The sequence below is a fragment of the Oncorhynchus gorbuscha genome, linkage group LG18 (assembly GCF_021184085.1).
Source record: "Oncorhynchus gorbuscha isolate QuinsamMale2020 ecotype Even-year linkage group LG18, OgorEven_v1.0, whole genome shotgun sequence".
NCBI lineage: Eukaryota > Metazoa > Chordata > Actinopteri > Salmoniformes > Salmonidae > Oncorhynchus > Oncorhynchus gorbuscha.
Genome location: NC_060190.1, coordinates 4,382,598 through 4,407,718, shown reverse-complemented (window position 1 = coordinate 4,407,718; position 25,121 = coordinate 4,382,598). Strand labels below are relative to the sequence as shown.

Below are 25,121 nucleotides of genomic sequence, written 5' to 3'. Positions count from 1 at the left end.
AGAATTAGAGAGAGCATCTGTGGGGTGGCCAGTCCTCTTCTGGCTGTGCCGGGTGGAAATTATAACAGAACACCCATACGTAGAATGTATGCACACATGACTGTAAGTCGCTTTGGATAAAAGCGTCTGCTAAATGGCATATATTATTATTATATTACTGAACATTTTTCTCAGGTTCATCCTGTTTCCATTGATTGGAGTCCACCTGTGGTAAATTCTATTGATTGGACAGGATTTGGAAAGGCACACACCTGTCTATATAAGGTCCCACAGTTGACAGTGCATGTCAGAGCAAAAACCAAGCCACGAGGCTTTGTAATTATGTGATATTATGTGTAGATTGATGAGGGAAAAAAGCAATTTAATCCATTTTAGAACAAGGATGTAACAAAATGTGGAAATGTCAAGGGGTCTGAATACTTTCCGAATGCACTGTATACACCTCTCAGCAACGGATGTGGATAAATCCACTAATGTGAAGGGGTGTCCACATGCTTGTGTGTATATATAGTGTATATGTGACCAACAGATGCACATTTGTATTCCCAGTCATGTAAAATCCATAGATGAGGGCTAAAATAATTGTCTTTCAATTGACTGATTTCCTTATATGAACTGTAACTCAGTAAAGTTGTTGAAATTGTTGCATGTGGTGTTTATATTTGTGTTCAGTATATTTAAATGCATATCAAATAGGATATATATTCAATTAAATGAATACAGCATGGTCATATTATTGAGGCCTTTCTTCTGTTGATTTCTCAAAACCAAAACACGTGAAGGCATCACTTGCAATTTGGAATAAATGTTACACTTTTATAGTTGTTTCTGTACCTGTGCACGAGTCCTTAATACACAGTCCATTGTAGAAAATAAGTCATTCCCACGTGAGTGACATCTCCAGGAGATTAACCTCCAATATTCATAAGATTGTTCACTACATGATTTTGTCATGACCGCCACAGGATTGTTTTTATACACAGGACAGGAGTTTACACGTTTTTGGTCCAGCCCTTTACTAACACCTCATTTAAATCATTGTGATCTAAATTGAAGAAGTGCACATAGTGCAATTCCCTGGGACAGAAATTCAAGTCTGTATTTAAGAATGAGTTTCATAAATTACAATGTTCAGACAAATCTGCATGATAAACAACAACTGGTGAATCCATTCCTAACATTGTGATATTGCACAGTCCTTAATAAAATCCCTGGATATGGGGATCATCCTGGTGGCTGGGAGGTTCACAACAAGTTCCTTACATCTGCAGGATGACAGGGTCAGGTGTCCTTCAAGGTGGAACAAGCAGAGAGAAATTAACCTCACTGACCAAATCTCAGTGCTGATTCATGTCTCTGAAGCCTCAACTACCATTATTAAAAGTGCAATAGTTTTGTTAACAGTTGTTCATAGGCTTGGTCAGTTTAGAATGAGAGTAGAAAAACAATCTTTCATTTGAACTGGTAACACCAAACCCAATCAGACACTGCATGCTGCTAGCTAGCAAAGTAGCTAAACAGACTCATCAACAGAGAATGCACAAATAACTTGGCTGGTTTGCAAGCCTAGATCTAATAAAATAGTTGGCTGCATTTGCCACTATTTCATCAGATGGCATTTCTTTTTAACATGTCTTACCTGTAAACAAGACGGGCACGACTGTTTTCTCCTGCCAAGCCACTGAAATGGAGTGAAACGCGATCAGGTGCCCACTTTAGTCCCTGGAAACAAATGGGGGAAATGTATTTAGCTGGCTAGCATGTTCCCCAATTAATGATTTTAAACCTGCCCGGGTCTTCACAACTGATGCATTACTGAATCTACAACTAAACTTGGTGGTTGAGTTGTTGAACTCTAAACACCTGATAAGCAGGACGAGGTTGCCTACTAGCATTAGCTAGCTATTGCTTCCGAAGTGTTAGCTAGCTTAGCAATGGGCTGATAAACAACAGTTAATCAACATTTTAATTAAAAATTCATATGAAAGTAAATTGTTTAACATTTGAACATAATTTAGTAAATAAATAATCATTATACATTTTGCAAAGTTATTGCTTATTCTTCTGCAAATTTCTCTCTCAAGCGGGTACTTCTGTCTGTCTGGACTGATGTGTTATCATGCTTACTAAATAAATAAAGGAGGACAGTGGAGTGCGCTCCTTGACCTTTGTGGGTTGTGTCCAAACCCCGTGACCTGCGATTTCAATTAATCTGATTGGTCAAGACATACAAAGAGCCTGCAGCAGCAATCTTTATGTGTGAGTTGACAAAATCATGAGGCAAATCGGTTTAAAAAACAGCAGTTTGTCCCCTTTGCGTCAAATTATTTTATTAAACAGAATCTAATGTGCTGGGCAAATGCCGTCATGCAACACGTTTTTTTGTCAGCCGTGATGCAACTTCTGAAATGTGTTCTGCCTGTAAACCATCCAAAAGTAGTTGTCTTTTTGCATGAAAAGGAAGGAAATTACAGCAACTTGTGCCCTCATGTGTCAATCACTCACTTACTTCTTGTTTTCATACTGCCAGTGAGTTGTCTTACAAAACCTTTCCACTTTGCTCTGTAAGTACACTTGAAGATGTCTTATAAAATTGTGTTTGGTAGTATGTTTTTCGTGATTAACCATATTATTCTGGCTAATGATAATACTAGGGACCCATGTCTCAATGCTATAGGATTGTAAGAATAAAACAGATTTTGAGCAATAAAATGATTATTATGTGTATACAGTGCTATAGACAGCTCTGTTCAATAAGTAATTGTTTACCTCTTAATTCATTTCTAAGGAGTAGTTATTCACCAGGTATAGAGTGAGTTGTTGTTTATGTTTCTAACACTACAGGGTGGGTGATGCAACAATGGCATTGAGAAAACCAGGAAGTGTGTTTGTGGTCTTTCTCTTGTCAATGGCAGGTACTGTATGGTCACGTTCTTAGATTTGTAATAGTCTTCTAATGATAGCTATCCTTGTTGCTATTACATCTACAGACAATTACAAAATGTCATGAGACAGTTCAGGACAACATGAATATGAATATTCTGGTGTGTTCAGGGGTCTTTTAGGCGTTCCCATTTCCCTTCAGAGGCTGGGTCCTTCCACCAAGTCGGTGCCTTCTGAGAAGTGTATCTTGGTCAAAAGATTATTCAGATTTCACCTCATTTTAACATTCTGTCAAAGAGCACGTGTTCAACTTAATAAAATGTGTTTTCTCATCTCAAGAGATTCAATAAAAAATGACTACAGTAAGTGCCTCTTAAGTTCCAAATAAAGATACAGGGTTGAACATAACAGAGTTGAACATAACAGGGTTGACGATTTCATCTTAAATCCGCCGTTAATCCCCTTGTGATAAGGAGAATGGAAGGTTGTTGTGTGCAAAAGGGAGTTGCATTCGAAAGCAAGCTTCACAAAAATGTTTTAACATTGTTAAAACATATCTAGCCTGTCTATCTATGGGTAACAGGGTTGACGTGTTATTCTAGCCTGTCTATCTATGGATAACAGGGTTGACGTGTTATTCTAGCCTGTCTGTCTATGGGTAACAGAGTTGACGTGTTATTCTAGCCTGTCTATCTATGGATAACAGGGTTGACGTGTTATTCTAGACAGTCTGTCTATGGATAACAGGGTTGACGTGTTATTCTAGCCTGTCTGTCTATGGGTAACAGGGTTGACGTGTTATTCTAGCCTGTCTATCTATGGATAACAGGGTTGACGTGTTATTCTAGCCTGTCTGTCTATGGGTAACAGAGTTGACGTGTTATTCTAGCCTGTCTATCTATGGGTAACAGGGTTGACGTGTTATTCTAGACAGTCTGTCTATGGATAACAGGGTTGACGTGTTATTCTAGCCTGTCTGTCTATGTGTAACAGGGTTGACGTGTTATTCTAGCCTGTCTGTCTATGGGTAACAGGGTTAACGTGTTATTCTAGCCTGTCTATCTATAGGTAACAGGGTTGACGTGTTATTCTAGCCTGTCTATCTATGGGTAACAGGGTTGACGTGTTATTCTAGCCTGTCTATCTATGGGTAACAGGGTTGACGTGTTATTCTAGCCTGTCTATCTATGGGTAACAGGGTTGACGTGTTATTCTAGCCTGTCTGTCTATGGGTAACAGGGTTGACGTGTTATTCTAGCCTGTCTATCTATGGGTAACAGGGTTGACGTGTTATTCTAGCCTGTCTATCTATGGGTAACAGGGTTGACGTGTTATTCTAGCCTGTCTATCTATGGGTAACAGGGTTGACGTGTTATTCTAGTCTGTCTGTCTATGGGTAACAGGGTTGACGTGTTATTCTAGCCTGTCTATCTATGGGTAACAGGGTTGACGTGTTATTCTAGCCTGTCTGTCTATGGGTAACAGGGTTGACGTGTTATTCTCGTCCCGCTCAGTTTTCCAAAACACCAGAAAATGGGTAAAAAGAGTAGAACCAGCTCACCTGCTTTTACACGATGATTTAACTATTAGATATTCAACTAAGTTACATGTAATTGTTTTAAGAAGGTCATACCAAGGATCATTTTACCTCTTGATATTGAATTCTAAGACTCCTTAAAGCACCCCCCCCCCACAAAATGAAATAAATCACTTACAGCTGTTAGCCCATACAATCACATTGATTAACAGATTCACTACATAGAACAGATTGTTTCAAAAAACAATCTAAAGGAAGTTTGTTATGAAGTATCTGACCTACAGCACCAGTCAGAAGTTTGGACACACCTACTCATTCAAGGGTTTTTCTTTATTTCTACTATTTTCTACATAGTATAATTATAGTGAAGACATCAAAACTATGAAAAAACACATGGAATCATGAAGTAACCAAAAAATGTTAAACAAATACAAATATAGTTTATATTTAAGATTCTTCAAAGTAGCCACCCTTTGCCTTGATGACGGCATTGCACACTCTCACAGTTTTGATGTCTTCACTATTATTCTACAATGTAGAAATATTACTTCCGTTGTTAGTTGAATGAGACCAAAGCGCAGCGTGGAAAGTGTTCATGGTTTTTAATACTGAACGCCGACAAAACAACAAAATACAAAAGCTATGCAAAAACAAGTTTTATGCAAAAACTATGCAAAAACAAGTTCCCACAAACACAAGTGGAAAAAAGGCTACCTAAGTATGATCCCCAATCAGAGACAACGATAGACCGTCGCTGCATGCTCCGGACCGGGGACCGTCGCTGGAGGCTCCGGACCGGGGACCGTCGCTGCATGCTCCGGACCGGGGACCGTCGCTGCATGCTCCGGACCGGGGACCATCGCTGGAGGCTCCGGACCGGGGACCGTCGCTGCATGCTCTGGACTGCTGACCGTCGCTGGAGGCTCTGGACTGCAGACCGTCTCAGGAGACTCCGGGCCTTGGATCTTTACTGGAGGCTTCGTGCCATGGATTGTCACTGGAGGCTTCGTGCCATGGATCGTCACTGGAGGCTTCGTGCCAAGGATCGTCACTGGAGGCTTAGTGCCAAGGATCGTCACTGGAGGCTTAGTGCCACGGATCATCACAGGAGGCCTGGTGCGTAGAGCTGGCACAGGGCTTACCAGGCTGGGAAAACGCACAGGAGACCGGGTGCGTGGAGCTGGCACAGAGCGCACCGGGCTGTGGGTGTGTACCGGAGACACAGTACGTGTAACCTCAAAGCCTCCAGTGAGGCCAACGTGTGCCTGAAGGGTCACACGCTCCTCAAAGCGACTGTCTTGCTCCAGACTCCAACCCCTCAAACTCTTTCGTCCCTCTCCACTGCCAACCTTTCCTCGCTCAAACGGTCCAAGAATTCCTCCTTGGTCTCGGACTCACCCTTCAGCACCGACGCCCACGTCATCTTCCCCCCCAACATTTTTTGGGGCTGCCTCTTGGGTTTCTGTCGTGTCCTCTCCTCCTGACCATGCTGCTTGGTCCGTTTGTGGTGGGATCTTCTGTTACGTTAGATGAATGAGACCAAAGCGCAGCGTGGAAAGTGTTCATGATTTTTAATACTGAAGACTGACAAAACAACAAATTACAAAACCGAACGTAAAGTTCTGCATGGCTAGACAGCAACTATGCAAAAACAAGTGGAAAAAGGGATACCTAAGTATGATCCCCAATCAGAGACAACGATAGACAGCTGCCTCTGATTAGGAACCATCCCCGGCCAACAAATAAATAAAACAACTAGAATGCCCACCCAAATCACACCCGACCTAACCAAATAGAGAAATAAAAAGGCTCTCTAAGGTCAGGGCGTGACAAGAAAATAGTAAAAATTAAGAAAAATCCTTGAATGAGTAGGAGTGTCCAAACCTTTGACTGGTACTGTATATCTGAGAGATCAGGATTATTCTATATTTTTTTTTACATGTATTTAACTACTTATTTTTGGCACTAATCAGTGTCCATATATACTTCCATTCACGTGTAACTGGTACGGGGGACCTTCAGACAAGTCTTGTGAGACCTCTGGACTTCCTAGACCGCTGGTCGGACTTAACAGCAGAGTTTATTTCAGATGATTTGGTGAGAAGACACCGCTCTAGCTCGGTCAAATTTCACAGCAGATGCAGAAGTGAGAAATAGTCAGATACGGTGGATTGAGACTCATCCAATGCAAAAAAAACACATTTCTCTATCTTAAATAGATGGATGTTTATGGGGATTTTTGTATTGTGCTAATTAGATTTCCGGGGCGCGGACATTGACCTTAGAGGGCAATCAGATTTATTGAATTCTTCATGTTGTCTATATTAAAGGGCACTTCATTTACTATAACAGGCTTTTAAAATTCAATATTGCTACACAAAGGGAAGCAAAAGGCAGTCTTTGTGGAATTACCCAGCTGTCTGTCACACATCACTAAGTTATGCTAATCTACGGTTTTCATTTACCCTCAACTCAGCAAATACAGCAACAAGGTGTGGACAACAAAGCCAGGTGATGGTGCCTCCCACCAACGTAGTGAAGGGACAGGGGGTGACACTGACCTGTAGCAACACCTGTACTCTGAGTGACAACCCCAACCCCACCTACATCTGGTACAAGAATGGACATCGTCTAGATAAGCACATTTCCCAACAATATCCTATCCACATTTACTATTCAGACATTTACTCCTGTGCTGTAAAAGGCCATGAGGATCTCCTCTCTCCTGCAGTGTGTGAGTCTGGATTCAGCTACAGTTTTAAAGTTGATTAGATTATTACTAAAGTTGTATTGTTCAGTCCTAAATCAGCTGATAAGAAAATATACTGAACAACAATATAAATGCAACATGTAAGTGTTGGTCTCATGTTTCATGAGTTATGTACATTTATATTTTATTCATTTTAAATTAACCAGTCCAATACATCTTAAACACTTGAAATAGTCTCATTATCGTTTGAGGAATTGATCAGATACATTTTGTTTCAGGTGTTCAGGGTCAGAGCTGTTTGAATGTGACTTACACCAAGAGGAGTATCTGTGCCTTGAAGGGGTCAACAGTGGACATTACCTGCACGTATAGACATCCCAGCTGGCATAACGTCACAGAAGTATTCTGGTTCAACAAATGGGAGTCTGGAGTTACTACAGATCTAATCCAGGACCCAGAATATGCAGGTCGTGTGAAGTACCAACCAACTACAGACAAGGGCTCCACCCTGAGAATCACAGACCTGAGAGAGAGTGACTCTGCTGAATATAAGTTTAGATTTACAACAACGGAGGTAAAATGGGGATACAGCTTCCCTGGAATAACTCTGATTGTCACAGGTAATACTGTCCTTACAGTATTATATCATCTAGTCTAAGTCATTATCTCATTGGTGGAAATAATGATGATTGTGCTATTTTGTCTTCATTTACCCATTTTCAGACCTGCAGGTGAAGGAGACTCCTGGTACAGAGGAAGGGAAGGTGACACTGACCTGTAGCACCACCTGTATTCTAACTGACAACCCCACCTACATCTGGTACAAGAACGGACAACTTCTCACCAACCCAAACACCCAAGATAACTACCTTCACACGCAGCATCTGATGAAGGCAAAAACACGACAGGACAGGGCGATACACAATCACAGCAAAAACACGACAGGACAGGGCGAAACGCAATCACAGCATGGTGAATACTAAACAAGGAACCGACGGGACAGGAACGGAACACAAAGGAATAAATAGGGACTCTAATCAGGGAAAGGATCGGGAACAGGTGTGGGAAGACTAAATGATGATTAGGGGAATAGGAACAGCTGGGAGCAGGAACGGAACGATAGAGAGAAGAGAGAGCGAGAGAGTGAGAGGGGAGGGGGAGAGAGGGATAGAAAGAGGGAAAGAACCCAATAAGACCAGCAGAGGGAAACGAACAGAATGGGGAGCACAGGGACAAGACATGATAATAAATGACAAACATGACAGTACCCCCACTCACCGAGCGCCTCCTGGCGCACTCGAGGAGGAATCCTGGCGGCAACGGAGGAAATCATCGATGAGTGAACGGTCCAGCACGTCCCGAGACGGAACCCAACTCCTCTCCTCAGGACCGTAAACCCTCCCAATCCACTAAGTATTGGTGACCCCGTCCCGAGAACGCATGTCCATGATCTTATGTACCTTGTAAATAGGTGCGCTCTCGACAAGGACGGGAGGGGGAGGGAAGACGAACGGGGGTGCGAAGAAAGGGCTTAACACAGGAGACATGGAAGACAGGATGGACGCGACGAAGATGTCGCGGAAGAAGCAGTCGCACAGCGACAGGATTGACGACCTGGGAGACACGGAACGGACCAATGAACCGCGGAGTCAACTTACGAGAAGCTGTCGTAAGAGGAAGGTTGCGAGTGGAAAGCCACACTCTCTGGCCGCAACAATACCTTGGACTCTTAATCCTGCGTTTATTGGCGGCTCTCACCGTCTGTGCCCTGTAACGGCAAAGTGCAGACCTCACCCTCCTCCAGGTGCGCTCACAACGTTGGACAAACGCTTGAGCGGAGGGAACGCTGGACTCGGCAAGCTGGGATGAGAACAGAGGAGGCTGGTAACCCAGACTACTCTGAAACGGAGATAACCCGGTAGCAGACGAAGGAAGCGAATTGTGAGCGTATTCTGCCCAGGGGAGCTGTTCTGCCCAAGACGCAGGGTTTCTGAAAGAAAGGCTGCGTAGTATGCGACCAATCGTCTGATTGGCCCTCTCTGCTTGACCGTTAGACTGGGGATGAAACCCGGAAGAGAGACTGACGGACGCACCAATCAAACGACAGAACTCCCTCCAAAACTGTGACGTGAATTGCGGGCCTCTGTCTGAAACGGCGTCTAACGGGAGGCCATGAATTCTGAATACATTCTCAATAATGATTTGTGCCGTCTCCTTAGCGGAAGGAAGTTTAGCGAGGGGAATGAAATGTGCCGCCTTAGAGAACCTATCGACAACCGTCAGAATCACAGTCTTCCCCGCAGACAAAGGCAGACCGGTAATGAAGTCTAAGGCAATGTGAGACCATGGTCGAGAAGGAATGGGAGCGGTCTGAGACGACCGGCAGGAGGAGAGTTACCCGACTTAGTCTGCGCGCAGTCCGAACAAGCAGCCACGAAACGGCGCGTGTCACGCTCCTGAGTCGGCCACCAAAAGCGCTGGCGAATAGACGCAAGAGTGCCTCGAACACCGGGATGACCAGCTAACTTGGCAGAGTGAGCCCACTGAAGAACAGCCAGACGAGTGGAAACAGGAACGAAAAGGAGGTTACTAGGACAAGCGCGCGGCGACGCAGTGTGCGTGAGTGCTTGCTTAACCTGTCTTTCAATTCCCCAGACTGTTAACCCGACAACACGCCCATAAGGAAGAATCCCTCGGGATCAGTAGAAGCCACAGAAGAACTAAACAGACGGGATAAGGCATCAGGCTTGGTGTTCTTGCTACCCGGACGGTAAGAAATCACAAACTCGAAACGAGCGAAAAACAACGCCCAACGAGCTTGACGGGCATTAAGTCGTTTGGCAGAACGGATGTACTCAAGGTTCTTATGGTCTGTCCAAACGACAAAGGAACGGTCGCCCCTCCAACCACTGTCGCCATTCGCCTAGGGCTAAGCGGATGGCGAGCAGTTCACGGTTACCCACATCATAGTTGCGCTCAGATGGCGACAGGCGATGAGAAAAATAAGCGCAAGGATGAACCTTATCGTCAGACTGGAAGCGCTGGGATAGAATGGCTCCCACGCCTACCTCTGAAGCGTCAACCTCGACAATGAATTGTCTAGTGACGTCAGGAGTAACGAGGATAGGAGCGGACGTAAAACGTTCTTTTAGAAGATCAAAAGCTCCCTGGGCGGAACCGGACCACTTAAAACACGTCTTGACAGAAGTAAGAGCTGTGAGAGGGGCAGCAACTTGACCGAAATTACGAATGAAACGCCGATAGAAATTAGCGAAACCTAAAAAGCGCTGCAACTCGACACGTGACCTTGGAACGGGCCAATCACTGACAGCTTGGACCTTAGCGGAATCCATCTGAATGCCTTCAGCGGAAATAACGGAACCGAGAAAAGTAACGGAGGAGACATGAAAAGAGCACTTCTCAGCCTTTACGTAGAGACAATTCTCTAAAAGGCGCTGTAGAACACGTCGAACGTGCTGAACATGAATCTCGAGTGACGGAGAAAAAATCAGGATATCGTCAAGATAGACAAAAACAAAAATGTTCAGCATGTCTCTCAGAACATCATTAACTAATGCCTGAAAAACAGCTGGCGCATTGGCGAGACCGAACGGCAGAACCCGGTACTCAAAATGCCCTAACGGAGTGTTAAACGCCGTTTTCCACTCGTCCCCCTCTCTGATGCGCACGAGATGGTAAGCGTTACGAAGGTCCAACTTAGTAAAGCACCTGGCTCCCTGCAGAATCTCGAAGGCTGATGACATAAGGGGAAGCGGATAACGATTCTTAACCGTTATGTCATTCAGCCCTCGATAATCCACGCAGGGGCGCAGAGTACCGTCCTTCTTCTTAACAAAAAAGAACCCCGCCCCGGCCGGAGAAGAAGAAGGCACTATGGTACCGGCGTCAAGAGACACAGACAAATAATCCTCGAGAGCCTTACGTTCGGGAGCCGACAGAGAGTATAGTCTACCTCGAGGAGGAGTGGTCCCCGGAAGGAGATCAATACTACAATCATACGACCGGTGAGGAGGAAGGGAGTTGGCTCGGGACCGACTGAAGACCGTGCGCAGATCATGATATTCCTCCGGCACTCCTGTCAAATCGCCAGGTTCCTCCTGAGAAGTAGGGACAGAAGAAACGGGAGGGATGGCAGACATTAAACACTTCACATGACAAGAAACGTTCCAGGATAGGATAGAATTACTAGACCAATTAATAGAAGGATTATGACATACTAGCCAGGGATGACCCAAAACAACAGGTGTAAACGGTGAACGGAAAATCAAAAAAGAAATAGTCTCACTGTGGTTACCAGATACTGTGAGGGTTAAAGGTAGTGTCTCAAATCTGATACTGGGAAGATGACTACCATCTAAGGCGAACATGGGCGTAGGCTTCTCTAACTCTCTGAAAGGAATGTCATGTTTCCGAACCCATGCTTCGTCCATGAAACAACCCTCAGCCCCAGAGTCTATCAAGGCACTACATGTAGCACCCGAACCGGTCCAGCGTAGGTGGACCGACAAAGTAGTACAGGACTTTGATGGAGAGACTTGAGTAGTTGCGCTCACCTGTAGCCCTCCGCTTACAGATGAGCTCTGGCTTTTACTGGACATGAATTAACAAAATGTCCAGCAACTCCGCAATAGAGGCACAGGCGGTTGGTGATCCTCCGTTCCCTCTCCTTATTCGAGATGCGAATCCCTCCCAGCTGCATGGGCTCAGTCTCAAAGCCAGAGGAGGGAGATGGTTGCGATGCGGAGCAGGGAAACACCGTTGATGCGAGCTCTCTTCCACGAGCCCGGTGACGAAGATCTACCCGTCGTTCTATGCGGATGGCGAGAGCAATCAAAGAGTCCACATCTGAAGGAACCTCCCGGGAGAGAATCTCATCCTTAACCACTGCGTGGAGTCCCTCCAGAAAACGAGCGAGCAGCGCCGGCTCGTTCCACTCACTAGAGGCAGCAAGAGTGCGAAACTCAATAGAATAATCCGTTATGGACCGTTCACCTTGGCATAAGGAAGCCAGGGCCCTAGAAGCCTCCCCACCAAAAACTGAACGGTCAAAAACCCGAATCATCTCCTCTTTAAAGTTCTGGAATTTGTTAGAGCAATCAGCCCTTGCCTCCCAGATAGCTGTGCCCCATTCTCGAGCCCGGCCAGTAAGGAGTGAAATGACGTAAGCAACCCGAGCTCTCTCTCTAGAGTATGTGTTGGGTTGGAGAGAGAACACAATCTCACACTGCGTGAGAAAGGAGCGGCATTCAGTGGGCTGCCCGGATTAGCAAGGTGGGTTATTAACCCTAGGTTCTGGAGGCTCGGCAGGCCAGGAAGTAACAGGTGGCACGAGACGTAGACTCTGGAACTGTCCAGAGAGGTCGGAAACCTGAGCGGCCAGGTTCTCCACGGCATGGCGAGCAGCAGACAATTCCTGCTCGTGTCTGCCGAGCATGGCTCCTTGGATCTCGACGGCAGTGTAACGAGCGTCTAAAGTCGCTGGGTCCATTCCTTGGTCGGTTCCTTCTGTCATGCAGGTGAAAGAGGACCCAAAAGCGACTTAACAGAAACAGAGTTTATTTAAGTCCAAACAGGGAATAACAGAAATCCTCTAGTCTGTAGAGGGGAATAACTGGAGAGGCGGCCACAGACTGCAGGTCGCAAGCCGGGTAGGCGCAGGCCGTAGTAGACAGAGACACCTGCTCACACGCAGCATCTGATGAAGGCAAAAACACGACAGGACAGGGCGATACACAATCACAGCAAAAACACGACAGGACAGGGCGAAACGCAATCACAGCATGGTGAATACTAAACAAGGAACCGACGGGACAGGAACGGAACACAAAGGAATAAATAGGGACTCTAATCAGGGGAAAGGATCGGGAACAGGTGTGGGAAGACTAAATGATGATTAGGGGAATAGGAACAGCTGGGAGCAGGAACGGAACGATAGAGAGAAGAGAGAGCGAGAGAGTGAGAGGGGAGGGGGAGAGAGAGGGATAGAAAGAGGGAAAGAACCCAATAAGACCAGCAGAGGGAAACGAACAGAATGGGGAGCACAGGGACAAGACATGATAATAAATGACAAACATGACACTTAGACCAAATCAGCAGTGAGGATGCAGGCAGCTACTACTGTAGTGTTAAAGGATACAAGAATCTCCATTCTCCTGTTACATTCTTTGGGGAGCCAAAGTCTTTTAAGAATGCAGTTGTAGGAATCATAGTGGTTATTCTAATTCTCATACTCTGTCTCTTTGGGTTCATGTGGTTCAGGTGAGTGAGATGAATTTATCCCTTTTCACATTCTGTGGTATAATCGATCAAAATGTGTATATTGCTCAATTAATTGATGAATTATTTCACAAAACAGGAAGAAGGCCTCCAAATCCACCTCTGACACAAGAGACAGAAGAGACACAGCAGAGAACGGACAGGTGAGTCTTCTGGAATCAGTTTACTAAGAGCTACAGTGATCTGTATTCAGATGGACTCAATGACTGTGGTAATATCTTTCACCCCTCATGTTGTCTGTCTTCTCTCCCCATCAGAGAGACTCTAATCCAGTGTATGACAACATCTCAGGCATGAACTTGTCCCCTATTGCAGCACAGAGAGTGATCACAGACGAGCAGGATGATATTACCTACGCAAGCATCCAACACAGAAACCAGGAAGTGCCTCTGGACTCCACCGTCCCACCGTCTCTCCCCCAGAAACAGGACGAGGATTTCCAGTACACTACTGTGAAATTCAACAGCCCCAGTGCTGCTCAATAGACATTGGGAGGGATTCAATCCAATCATAGGTTATAGACATTGGGAGGGATTCAATCCAATCATAGGTTATAGACATTGGGAGGGATTCAATCCAATCATAGGTTATAGACATTGGGAGGGATTCAATCCAATCATCGGTTATAGACATTGGGAGGGATTCAATCCAATCATAGGTTATAGACATTGGGAGGGATTCAATCCAATCATAGGTTATAGACATTGGGAGGGATTCAATCCAATCATAGGTTATAGACATTGGGAGGGATTCAATCCAATCATAGGTTATAGACATTGTGGCTTTTAATGTAATTCTTTTTTTTAAATGCTTTTGGAAATTGCTATATAATTCCTCAATTCGAATGTCTTTGATTTCAGCTTGAACTATCTATTTAAATTAAAGTACAGGCCAAACTGTTCAGTCCATATTCTACTGTTCTATTATGGTCAGAGGGGATAAAAACTGTTAATTTTTTACAGTAACTTTGTTGTTGTCATATCTCAAACAGACAGTTTCAGCATTAAAGATTCCAGGTTTAAATAACACAATATAACCAATGTTATTCATGAGATCTTATAGTAAATGCACTATAAATCAGTGATTTAAACATCCCATCCATACACCACACTAAACCTACACATAGTCTGTGTCTGGAAAGGCATCCTATTCCCTAACTACTGTGACACTGCAGACACAGCTATCCTCTCTAACAGTTAGGAGCCAAATGAATGATGCCAGGAACTGTAAATGTAATTACAGTGGGGAGAACAAGTATTTGATACACTGCCGATTTTGCAGGTTTTCCTACTTACAAAGCATGTAGAGGTCTGTAATCTTTATCATAGGAACACTTCAACTGTGAGAGACGGAATCTAAAACAAAAATCCAGAAAATCACATTGTATGATTTTAAAGAAATTAATTAGCATTTTATTGCATGACATAAGTATTTGATACATCAGAAAAGCAGAACTTAATATTTGTTAGAGAAACCTTTGTTTGCAATTACAGAGATCATACGTTTCCTGTAGTTCTTGACCAGGTTTGCACACACTGCAGCAGGGATTTTGGCCCCACAAACCACGGACCCAGCTTCCGTCCCCAATAGATCAACCAGTCACGAACAGCAGACTGGACGTACAGACGCCCAGCGGGACACTGGACGGGAGTGCGCTCTGCACGTAACGCCTGCTCAATGTCCGTGTCCAGCTCATCACACTACCGGCGTCACCAGGCAGGAGGCAGGGAGTATTGGAGTGGTATCCATGGACCGCTCCTCTATGTCATACAGCCGAGACAATGCATCTGCCTTCACGTTCTGGGAGCCTGGTGTCGTGTCTTTACTATTGTAACGGTTGTCGTCGGTGGAAGAAGGTGAGGACCAAGGTCCAGCGTGGTAAGTGTTCATGATTTTTAATATAATATAATCAACATTGAACACTAAACAAAATAATAACTAGGAAGAACGAACAAACGAAACAGTCCTGTCTAGTGAATACACACAAAACAGAAAATAGACACCCATGAAACCCAGGTGGAAAAAGGCTACCTAAGTATGATTCTCAATCAGAGACAACTAACGACACCTGCCTCTGATTGAGAACCATACCAGGCCAAACTCAAAAACCAACATAGAAAAACAAACAGACTGCCCACCCCAACTCACGACCTGACCAACTAAAACAAAGACAAAACTAAGGAACTAAGGTCAGAACGTGACAACTATCATTAACTGAAGACTGATAGTTTTTATAAAAGATTCTCTGTAATTAGTTATTACGCGATCAACTGATTAAATCACGTAGCTAATTAACTAGGAAGTCGGGGCACCAAGGAAAAATATTCAGATTACAAAGTTATCATTTCCTAAAATAACTTTTCAGATATTTTATCTGATCAATTAGTTAGTCTAATTAGTCAAATTAATTAATTATTTACTTTACGTAAGTCTCGTCAAATTGTTGGTTATCTGCACGAACCCAGTCTTCACTATGAGTCATCCATACATAAATTGTCTTAAATAATTTATTAATTACTAACTAAGTAATTCACAGAAATGCATAAACAAACAAACAAGGTAAATGTAATGATAGGAGAATGTGCCCTAGTGGCTAAACCGGCATGGCGGCTTGTTAGATAAAAGGGGAAGTGGGGGTCGACTAAGAAGTCACTACAGTTAATGATTATAACAATTGAAATGCTAATCCTTTACACATGAACACTCACTCATTCGGGAACAATTGCAATCAATATATATATTTACGCTCAGTGTGTCGTCTTGATCGCTGATGAAAGGTCTTTTGTGGAATTGTCCGTCTCTCTCCCTCTCTCTCTCTCGGTTGTGGTTAGAGGGGATAGTTCAAAGTGACATTCATTAATTTGTTATAGAATGGATGTTTCGGCGGTTGCCGTTCTTCGCATTCAATGATACCGAATTCCTAGCTGCAGACTAGTAATCACTATCAAAGACTTGTTCTTGTTCTGTCGGTATCGATAGTCTAAGTGTTTAACCACGTGGTATGGTTAAAAGATTCAGCAATGGTCTACAACCTTTGTCCTCCTAATGGAGAAAAACATGGTCTGCAACCTTTAGCCATCTAGTAATATTTTCTCCGGAACATGAAATTTGTTCGTACCTCAAATTCTGTGAGGTGGAAGAAATTTCTTTGTGCTCCAAGAAATTTATTTGTGCTCCAATTCTACTCTCTCTCTACTATGTGTCCATGAGGAGATTCTCAGGAATTTACGACGTCTCTCTGACCACAGCAACCTAGTTAAAGGTGGAAAGGGGGAGGCAGGGAGAGGGGGGTGGGCTTGCTATACCCAAAGTGGCCAACATCATGACACTGGTCTGTAGGAAAGGGTAAACACAAAACGGGTGAAAAACATGGCCCACCTTGCCTGGCGAGCGTTCAGTCTCCTCACCGCCCGGATGTACTCCAGATTACGGTGGTCAGTCCAGATGAGAAAAGGGTGTCTAGACCCCTCAAGTCAATGTCTCCACGCCTTCAAGGCCTTGACGACAGCCTACAGCTCCCGGTCCCCCACGTCATAGTTTCGTTCCACCGGGCTAAGCTTCTTCGAGAAGAAGGCACAGGGGCGGAGCTTCGGTGGTGTACCCGAGCGCTGAGAGAGCACGGCTCCTAACCCAGCCTTGGACGCGTCAACCTCTACTATGAACACCAAAGAGGGATTCATATGGGCCAGCACTGGAGCCGAGGTAAACAGAGCCCTCAGATGACTAAAAGCCCTGTCCGCCTCAGCTGACCACTGCAAGCGTACTGGGCAGTGAGGAAATGGGAGCCGCTACCTGACCAAAACTCCGGATAAACCTCCAGTAGTAGTTGGTAAACCCTAAGAACCGCTGCACCTCCTTTACCGTGGTGGGAGTTGGCCAATTACGCACGGCTGAAATGCGGTCACTCTCCATCTCCACCCCTGAGGTGGAAATGCGATACCCTAGGAAGGAGTTGGACTGTTGGAAGAACAGGCATTTCTCAGCCTTGACGTACAGGTCAGGCTCCAACAGGTGACCAAGCACACTGCCCCCCAGGGACACATGCTCGACACGTGTAGCGGAGTATATCAAAATGTCATCAATATACACCACTACACCCAGCCCGTGCAGGTCCCTGAAAATCTCATCTACAAAGGCTTGGAAGACTGATGGCGCATTCATCAACCCGTACCGCATGACGAGGTACTCATAGTGCCCTGAGGTGGGACTGAAAGCCGTAGTCCACTCGTCTCCCTCCCGGATACGCACCAGGTTGTAAGCGCTCCTGAGATAGAGTTTGGTGAAGAAGCGCGCCCTGTGCATTGACTTAATCGCTGTGGCTATGAGCGGTAGCAGGTAACTCACAGTGAACTGGTTCAGGACCGAATGTACCCCTGGTGATTCGGAGACATGTGTTTCCATAGCCTCCGTCTCCGCCTGTGATAGGGGATACACGTGACTCCTGGGAAGTGCAGCGTCTGCCAGGAGATTTATCGCACAATCCCCCCGTCGATGGGGTGGTAATTGAATCGCCTTCTTTTTGGAGAAGGCGAGAGCCAAATCGGCATATTCAGGGGGAATGCGCAAGGTGGAGACTAATTCTCTTCTTGTGACCCCCCTTTGACACCAAGCCCAGAGGAGCGGTGACCTCCCTAATCAACCCTGACCCTAACGGTTGACTATCTAATGCGGGAATGGGGAAGGGCACAGCCACAGGAACAATGGGGGTCCCTAAACTATGGGCGAAAGCTCTATCAATAAAATTGTCATCACAAAACTTTCAGTCAGAACACTTGAAAAAAGCGGTGTGAGAGTCATCATAGCTTTAACCTTACACACACAGTTCCTCAAACACAAACATACATGTGCTTGCACACATGACTCACACTGGGTCACTCATCTGGTTGGTTTGCTTTCATCCTGCAGTTCTTCTTTTAATCCACTAGTGTTGTCCCTACACCTGACTCAAAACACCACAACTACATTCTATTAATCCACTAGTGGTCTCCCTATACCTGACTCAAAACACCACAACTACAATCTATTAATCCACTGGTGGTCTCCCTACACCTGACTCAAAACACCACAACTACATTCTATTAATCCACTGGTGGTCTCCCTACACCTGACTCAAAAAACACCACAACTACACCTGACTCAAAACACCACAACTACATTCTATTAATCCACTAGTGGTCTCCCTACACCTGACTCAAAACACCACAACTACAGTCTATTAATCCACTGGTGGTCTCCCTACACCTGACTCAAAACACCACAACTACAATCTATTAATCCACTGGTGGTCTCCCTACACCTGACTCAAAACACCACAACTACACTATTAATCCAGTCTATTAATCCACTGGTGGTCTCCCTACACCTGACTCAAAACACCACAACTACAATCACCCTCAAAACACCACAACTACAATCTATTAATCCAAGTGGTCTCCCTACACCTGACTCAAAACACCACAACTACAATCTATTAATCCACTGGTGGTCTCTATGACTAATCCAGTCTATTAATAGTGGTCTCCCTACACCTGACTCAAAACACCACAACTACAATCTATTAATCCACTGGTGGTCTCCCTACACCTGACTCAAAACACCACAACTACAGTCTATTAATCCACTAGTGGTCTCCCTACACCTGACTCAAAACACCACAACTACAGTCTATTAATCCACTGGTGGTCTCCCTACACCTGACTCAAAACACCACAACTACAGTCTGTCCCAATTATCTCTCCTTCCTCCAAAAGTGTACACTTGTTCACTTCCCTTCAATGATTACAAATGAAATTACAGTTATAAGAAATATAGGTGGAAACTCCCACTAATCCATGCCTCCCACAAATCTAAAAGCATTGGATTGGTGGAAGTAGTGAAGGAGTGTACACTACAGGTGAAAATATTGGAACTCAAGCGGTGACTGTAACAGTAGAACAAGCATTGGCTCAGTGAACCACATGAAGTTCCAGGGTGCTACCCACCACATCTGACACTTCAGTCCTTCACCAATCAGGAGCCAAAGCCCCCTCCAGAACACACACATCGCCAGACCTGCGCTGAAGATACAGTGAGTGCTAAGTTGCTGGGCAAGAGGTACCATGTTGTGTTCTCGGTGTGGGTAGAGCTGCCAACGGAAGATACCAATATGGAACCTCAGCCGGGGGGGTGGCTCTCACTGCTGCTGTTCCAATAGGCTGGGTCAAAGTCGATGCCAGAGTATGCAGGTCGTGCTGAGTTCAGTGGGGAAAAAAGAGAATGTCTGCACCCTTAAAATCACAGACCTGAGAGAGATCGACTCAGCTAAGTACAAGTTTTGCTGATGACACTAGCTAGCCAAGTTAGCTAGCTAACCAAACCCATGATGATGGTTTGCTAGAATGCTAGCCATGACCCTCACAGAGACGTCCTTGCAAGACTGACAGCATAGCGCCCCTGGATGGCCCAGCCAGGGGGAGCCCTTGAGTGTATGTTGAACTAGATGCGGAAGTTGAACGAGCGAGACGTTCCCCTAGATGCGGATCGGTACTTGGCAGTTGCAGGAATAATCTTTGATGCCCACGTCCTCCTCTTCCTCTGCCAAAGGAGGTGAATCTAAAAAGTCCTGCATCGCAACCTTCACAATATCCAAATGGGTCGCCAGTAGGATGACAGGGATCGAAGCCCTCAACGTCACCAACCGCTCTATCGTCAGCCGTCTCCTAACTGCATCTAAAGCCTGTCTCCTCTATGCTCTGTTGAGCTCTGTGTGTGAGTCCATGTGCCGGTCCAGCCTGCTAAACCTGGTGGAGCATCCCGTCACTGGACACAGCTCCTGCCTGATATTGACATGCCCTGACTGCCAATGACAAAGGAGCACCCTCTCCTCCGTGTTCCTCACATTGTGTGCCAGCAATGTTTCCATTGTGGTTGGAGTCCTGGATCTCTTCCAGTGTGGCCCGGGTCCTCTGGGAGTTGGCCCCATGTGGGCAAAATGAACCATACGCTATAGGTTAGTTATACTCATTCCACTCTCTTTCTCACGAGCTGTGGTCCTGGCAGAATTGTGTGATGCCATCAGGGCTGGATTAATGCAGGGGCCAGTCAATAGTATGGACACACCTACTCATTCATTTTTCTTTAATTGTACTATTTTCTACAATGTATAATAATAGTGAAGACATCAGAACTATGAAATAACACATTTGGAATCATGTAGTAACCAAAAAAGTGTTCAACAAATCAAAATATATTTTATATTTTTGATTCTTCGAAGTAGCCACCCTTTCCCTTGATGACACCTGAGCACATTCTTGGCCTTCTCTCAACCAGCTTCACGAGGAATGCTTTTCGAACAGTCTTGAAGGAGTTCCCACATGTACTGAGCACTTGTTCGCTGCTTTTCCTTCACTCTGCAGTCCAACTCATCCCAAACCATCTCAATTGGGTTGAGGTTGGGTGATTGTGGAGGCCAGATCACCTGATGCAGCCCTCCATCACTCTCCTTCTTGGTCAAATAGCCCTTACACATTCTGGAGGCATGTTTTGAGTCATTGTTGAAAAACAAATGATAGTTCCACAAACAAGATGGGATGCACAAACAAGATTGGATGGAGTATCACTGCAGAATACTGTGGTAGCCATGCTGGTTAAGTGTGCCTTGAATTCTAAATAAATCACTGACAGTGTCACCAGCAAAGCACACCCACACCATCACACCTCCTCCTCCATGCTTCACGGTGGGAACCACACATGCAGAGATCATCTGTTCACCTACTCTGCGTCTCACAAAGACACGTCAGTTGGAACAAAGAATCTCAAATTAGGACTCATCAGACAAAAGGACAGATTTCCACCGGTCTAATGTCCATTGCTCATCTTTCTTGGCCCAAGCAAGTCTCTTATTATTATTGATGTCTTTTAGTAGTGGTTTCTTTGCAGCAATTTGACCAATAATTCCGGATTCACGCAATCTCCCCTGAACAGGTATGTTGAGATGTGTCTGTTGCTTGAACTCTGTGAAGCATTTATTTGGTCTGCAATCTGAGGTGCAGTTAACTAGAACAAGGAACCAAAACAGGCTGCGCCTGTGCACCATCGTGCATACATTCATTTTGTCCCCCCACACCAATGGCGATAATGATACGCAGGTAAAAATATCAAAACAAACTCTGATCCAATTATATTAATTTGGGGACAGGTCGAAAGGCATTAAACATTTATAGCAATTTAGCTAGCTAGTTTGCACTTGCTAGCTAATTTGTCCTCTTTAGCTAGCTTGCTGTTGCTAGCTAATTTGTCCTGGGATATAAACATTGAGTTGTTATTTTACCTGAAATGCACAAGGTCCTCTACTCCGTCAATTAATCCACACAAAACGGTCAACCGCATCGTTTCTAGTCATCTCTCCTTCTTCCAGGCTTTTTGTCCTCTTGACTTTATATTGCGATTGGCAACTTTCATAAATTAGGTGCATTACCGCCACTGACCTCATTCTTCTTTCAGTCACCCACGTGGGTATAAGCAATAAGGAAATGGCACGTGGGTACCTGCTTCTAAAAACCAATGAGGAGATGGGAGAGGCAGGACTTGCAGCACGATCTGCATCACAAATAGAACTGACTTCTATTTTAGCCCTTGGCAACGCAGACACTCGTTGGCACGAGCGAGCAGTGGGTATGCAATAATAAAATGATATAGATTTCTAAATGTATTTTGCAATGCTCACGCACGCAATGCGAACGGTGTGTTCAGCCTGTAATTAACTTATCCTCTGCAGCAGAGGTATCGCTGGGTCTTCCCTTCCTGTGATGGTCCTCATGAGAGACAGTTCCTGCATAGCGATTGACGGTTTTTGCGACTGCACTTGAATAAGCATTCAAAGTTCTTGACATTTTCCGTATTGACATGTCTTAAAGTAATGATGGACTGTCGTTTTCTTTTGCTTATTTGAGCTGTTCTTTCCAAAATTTGGACTTGGTCTTTTACCAAATAGGGCTATCTTCTGTATACCACACCTACCTTGTCACAACACAACTGATTGGCTCAAATGCATTAAGAAGGAATGAAATTACACAAATAACATTTTAGGAAGGCACACATGTTAATTGAAATGCATTCCAGGTGACTAAAGCTGGTTGAGAGAATGCCAAGAGTGTGAAAAGCAGTCATCAAGGCAAAGGGTGGAACAATCTCAAATGTAAAATATGTTCTGATTTGTTTAACACTTTGTTGGTTACTATATGATTCCATGTGTTGTTTCATAGTTTTGATGTCTTCACTATTATTCTACAATGTAGAAAATAGTAAAAACAAAGAAAAACCCTTGAATGAGTAGGTATGTAAACTTTTGACTGGTACTGTATATATACATATATAAATATATATATGAATATATGTATATTTTTTTACTGCAACCGCCAATGACAGGAGCACGAAGGAACCCGCTCTCAGTGTAGACAGTCTGCTGCTGCTGCTTGCTGCTAATCGTTATAACATATACGGCAGGAGTCAGAAAGCAGGTGCAGAAGGTGAGTTTTAATACTGAACAAATACAAAAGCACAAACACAGAGAGCGTACTGAACGTGAGAGGAAATAACAATAACACCTAAGCACTGATGACAACAGAGGGCTAAATAAGGGAGAAGTAATCAGGGAAGTGATTAAGTCCAGGTGTCCCTAATGATGAGGCGGACGTGTGCGTAATGAAGGTTGCCTGATGTGCATAATGAAGGTTGCCTGGTGTTTGTAATGAAGGTTGCCTGGTGTGCATAATGAAGGTTGCCTGATGTGCATAATGAAGGTTGCCTGATGTGCATAATGAAGGTTGCCTGGTGTGCATAATGAAGGTTGCCTGGTGTGCGTAATGAAGGTTGCCTGGTGTGCGTAATGAAGGTTGCCTGGTGTTTGTAATGATTGGTTGCCTGGTGTGCGTAATGAAGGTTGCCTGGTGTTTGTAATGAAGGTTGCCTGGTGTGCGTAATGAAGGTTGCCTGGTGTTTGTAATGAAGGTTGCCTGGTGTGCATAATGAAGGTTGCCTGGTGTTTGTAATGAAGGTTGCCTGGTGTGCGTAATGAAGGTTGCCTGGTGTTTGTAATGAAGGTTGCCTGGTGTGCGTAATGAAGGTTGCCTGGTGTGCATAATGAAGGTTGCCTGGTGTACGTAATGATTGGTTGCCTGGTGTGCATAATGAAGGTTGCCTGGTGTTTGTAATGAAGGTTGCCTGGTGTTTGTAATGAAGGTTGCCTGGTGTTTGTAATGAAGGTTGCCTGGTGTTTGTAATGAAGGTTGCCTGGTGTGCATAATGATTGGTTGCCTGGTGTGCGTAATGATTGGTTGCCTGGTGTGCGTAATGATTGGTTGCCTGGTGTGCATAATGAAGGTTGCCTGGTGTTTGTAATGAAGGTTGCCTGGTGTGCGTAATGAAGGTTGCCTGGTGTTTGTAATGAAGGTTGCCTGGTGTTTGTAATGAAGGTTGCCTGGTGTGCATAATGAAGGTTGCCTGGTGTGCGTAATGATTGGTTGCCTGGTGTGCGTAATGATTGGTTGCCATGGCTCTCAAGAGAAGACAGGCTATGTGCACACTGCCCACAAAATAAGGTGGAAACTGAGCTGCACTTGCTAACTTCCTGCCAAATGTATGACCATATTAGAGACACATATTTCCCTTAGATTAAACAGACCCACAAAGAATTAGAAAACAAATACGATTTTGATAAACTCACATATCTATTAGGTGAAATACCACAGTGTGTGCAATCGCAGCAGCTGTCATGTTTTGTCATATATTGTCTTGTCCTTGTGCTTTCCCTTCTGTTCGTTTCCCCCTGCTGGTCTTATTAGGTTCGTTCCCTTTTTCTATCCCTCTCTCTCCCCCTCCCTCTCTCTCTTCTCTCTATCGTTCTGTTCCTGCTCCCAGCTGTTCCTCATTCTCCTAACTCACTCATTTACTCTTTTCACACCTGTCCCCTATTTTGCCCTCTGATTAGAGCCCTATTTCTCCCCTTGTTTTCCGCTTCTGTCCTTGTCGGATCCTTGTATGATGTACGCTGTTCTGTGTCCTTGTCTCGCCCTGTCGTGTTTTGTCTCCTTCAGATGCTGCGTGTAAGCAGGTGTCTTAGTCTGCTACGGTCGGTGCCTTCCCGAAGCAACCTGCAGTCAATGGTCGAGTCTCCAGTCTGTCCTCGTTACTACGAGTGGATTTAAGTTTTTCCTGTTTTATTTTCTTCTTGATTTTTCCAGGATTATTACTTTTGTCATATACTGGAATAAAGACTCAGTTTTCGTTAAGTCGCTTTTGGGTCCTCATTCACCAGCATAACAGAAGGATCCGACCAAGAATGGACCCAGCGACTATGGATTCTCTCTACTCTACTCTCGAGTTCCAGGGAGCGATGCTCGGCAGACACGAGCAGGAATTGTCTGCTGCTCGGCATGCCGTTGAGACCCTGGCCGCTCAGGTCTCCGACCTCTCAGGACAGTATCAGAGTCTTCGTCTCGTGCCACCAGCTACTTCCGGGTCTTCCGAGTCTCCGGAACCTAGGGTTAATAACCCACCATGTTATTCTGGGCAGCCCACTGAGTGCCGTTCCTTTCTCACCCAGTGTGATATTGTGTTCTCTCTCCAACCCAACACATACTCAGAGAGAGAGCTCGGATTGCCTACGTCATATCACTCCTTACTGGTCGGGCTCGGCAGTGGGGCACAGCTATCTGG

At 44.9% G+C, this 25,121-nt stretch overlaps 1 protein-coding gene and 1 long non-coding RNA gene across 4 annotated transcripts; one reads left to right on the top strand and one right to left on the bottom strand.

Moving 5' to 3' along the window:
• Window positions 1-317: 317 nt before the first annotated feature.
• LOC124002819 lies at window positions 318-2,142 on the bottom strand. The gene is made up of 3 exons (XR_006833111.1): window positions 2,039-2,142; window positions 1,640-1,722; window positions 318-1,290 (listed from the first exon to the last, which is right to left on the bottom strand). It is a non-coding gene; the product is annotated as an uncharacterized LOC124002819 (long non-coding RNA).
• Window positions 1,249-14,458, top strand: LOC124002745. 3 transcript variants are annotated; one of them, XR_006833101.1, is made up of 8 exons: window positions 1,249-2,564; window positions 2,845-2,915; window positions 6,897-7,154; window positions 7,409-7,750; window positions 7,854-7,950; window positions 13,507-13,570; window positions 13,685-14,157; window positions 14,194-14,458. XR_006833101.1 is itself a non-coding variant. In XM_046310459.1 (7 exons), exons 1-7 carry the CDS (start codon window positions 2,347-2,349, stop codon window positions 13,910-13,912), a joined length of 1,278 nt encoding a protein of 425 aa, XP_046166415.1. In that variant the 5' UTR covers window positions 1,249-2,346; the 3' UTR covers window positions 13,913-14,458. The 3 variants fall into 3 exon arrangements, 2 of the variants coding, with proteins under 2 accessions (XP_046166415.1, XP_046166416.1); XM_046310459.1 differs by having other exon boundaries at window positions 13,685-14,458; XM_046310460.1 differs by lacking the exon at window positions 14,194-14,458 and having other exon boundaries at window positions 13,743-13,880.
• Window positions 14,459-25,121: the final 10,663 nt, after the last annotated feature.

What these genes read in the sequence shown, in the direction of transcription:
- LOC124002745 (XM_046310459.1), top strand. Translation starts at nt 2,347, where the DNA reads ATGTGCTGGGCAAATGCCGTCATGCAACACGTTTTTTTGTCAGCCGTG. An exon ending in AAACCTTTCCACTTTGCTCT is followed by an intron (nt 2,565 to 2,844) that starts GTAAGTACACTT and finishes CTAACACTACAG; the next exon opens with GGTGGGTGATGCAACAATGG. An exon ending in GACAACCCCACCTACATCTG is followed by an intron (nt 7,951 to 13,506) that starts GTACAAGAACGG and finishes TTCACAAAACAG; the next exon opens with GAAGAAGGCCTCCAAATCCA.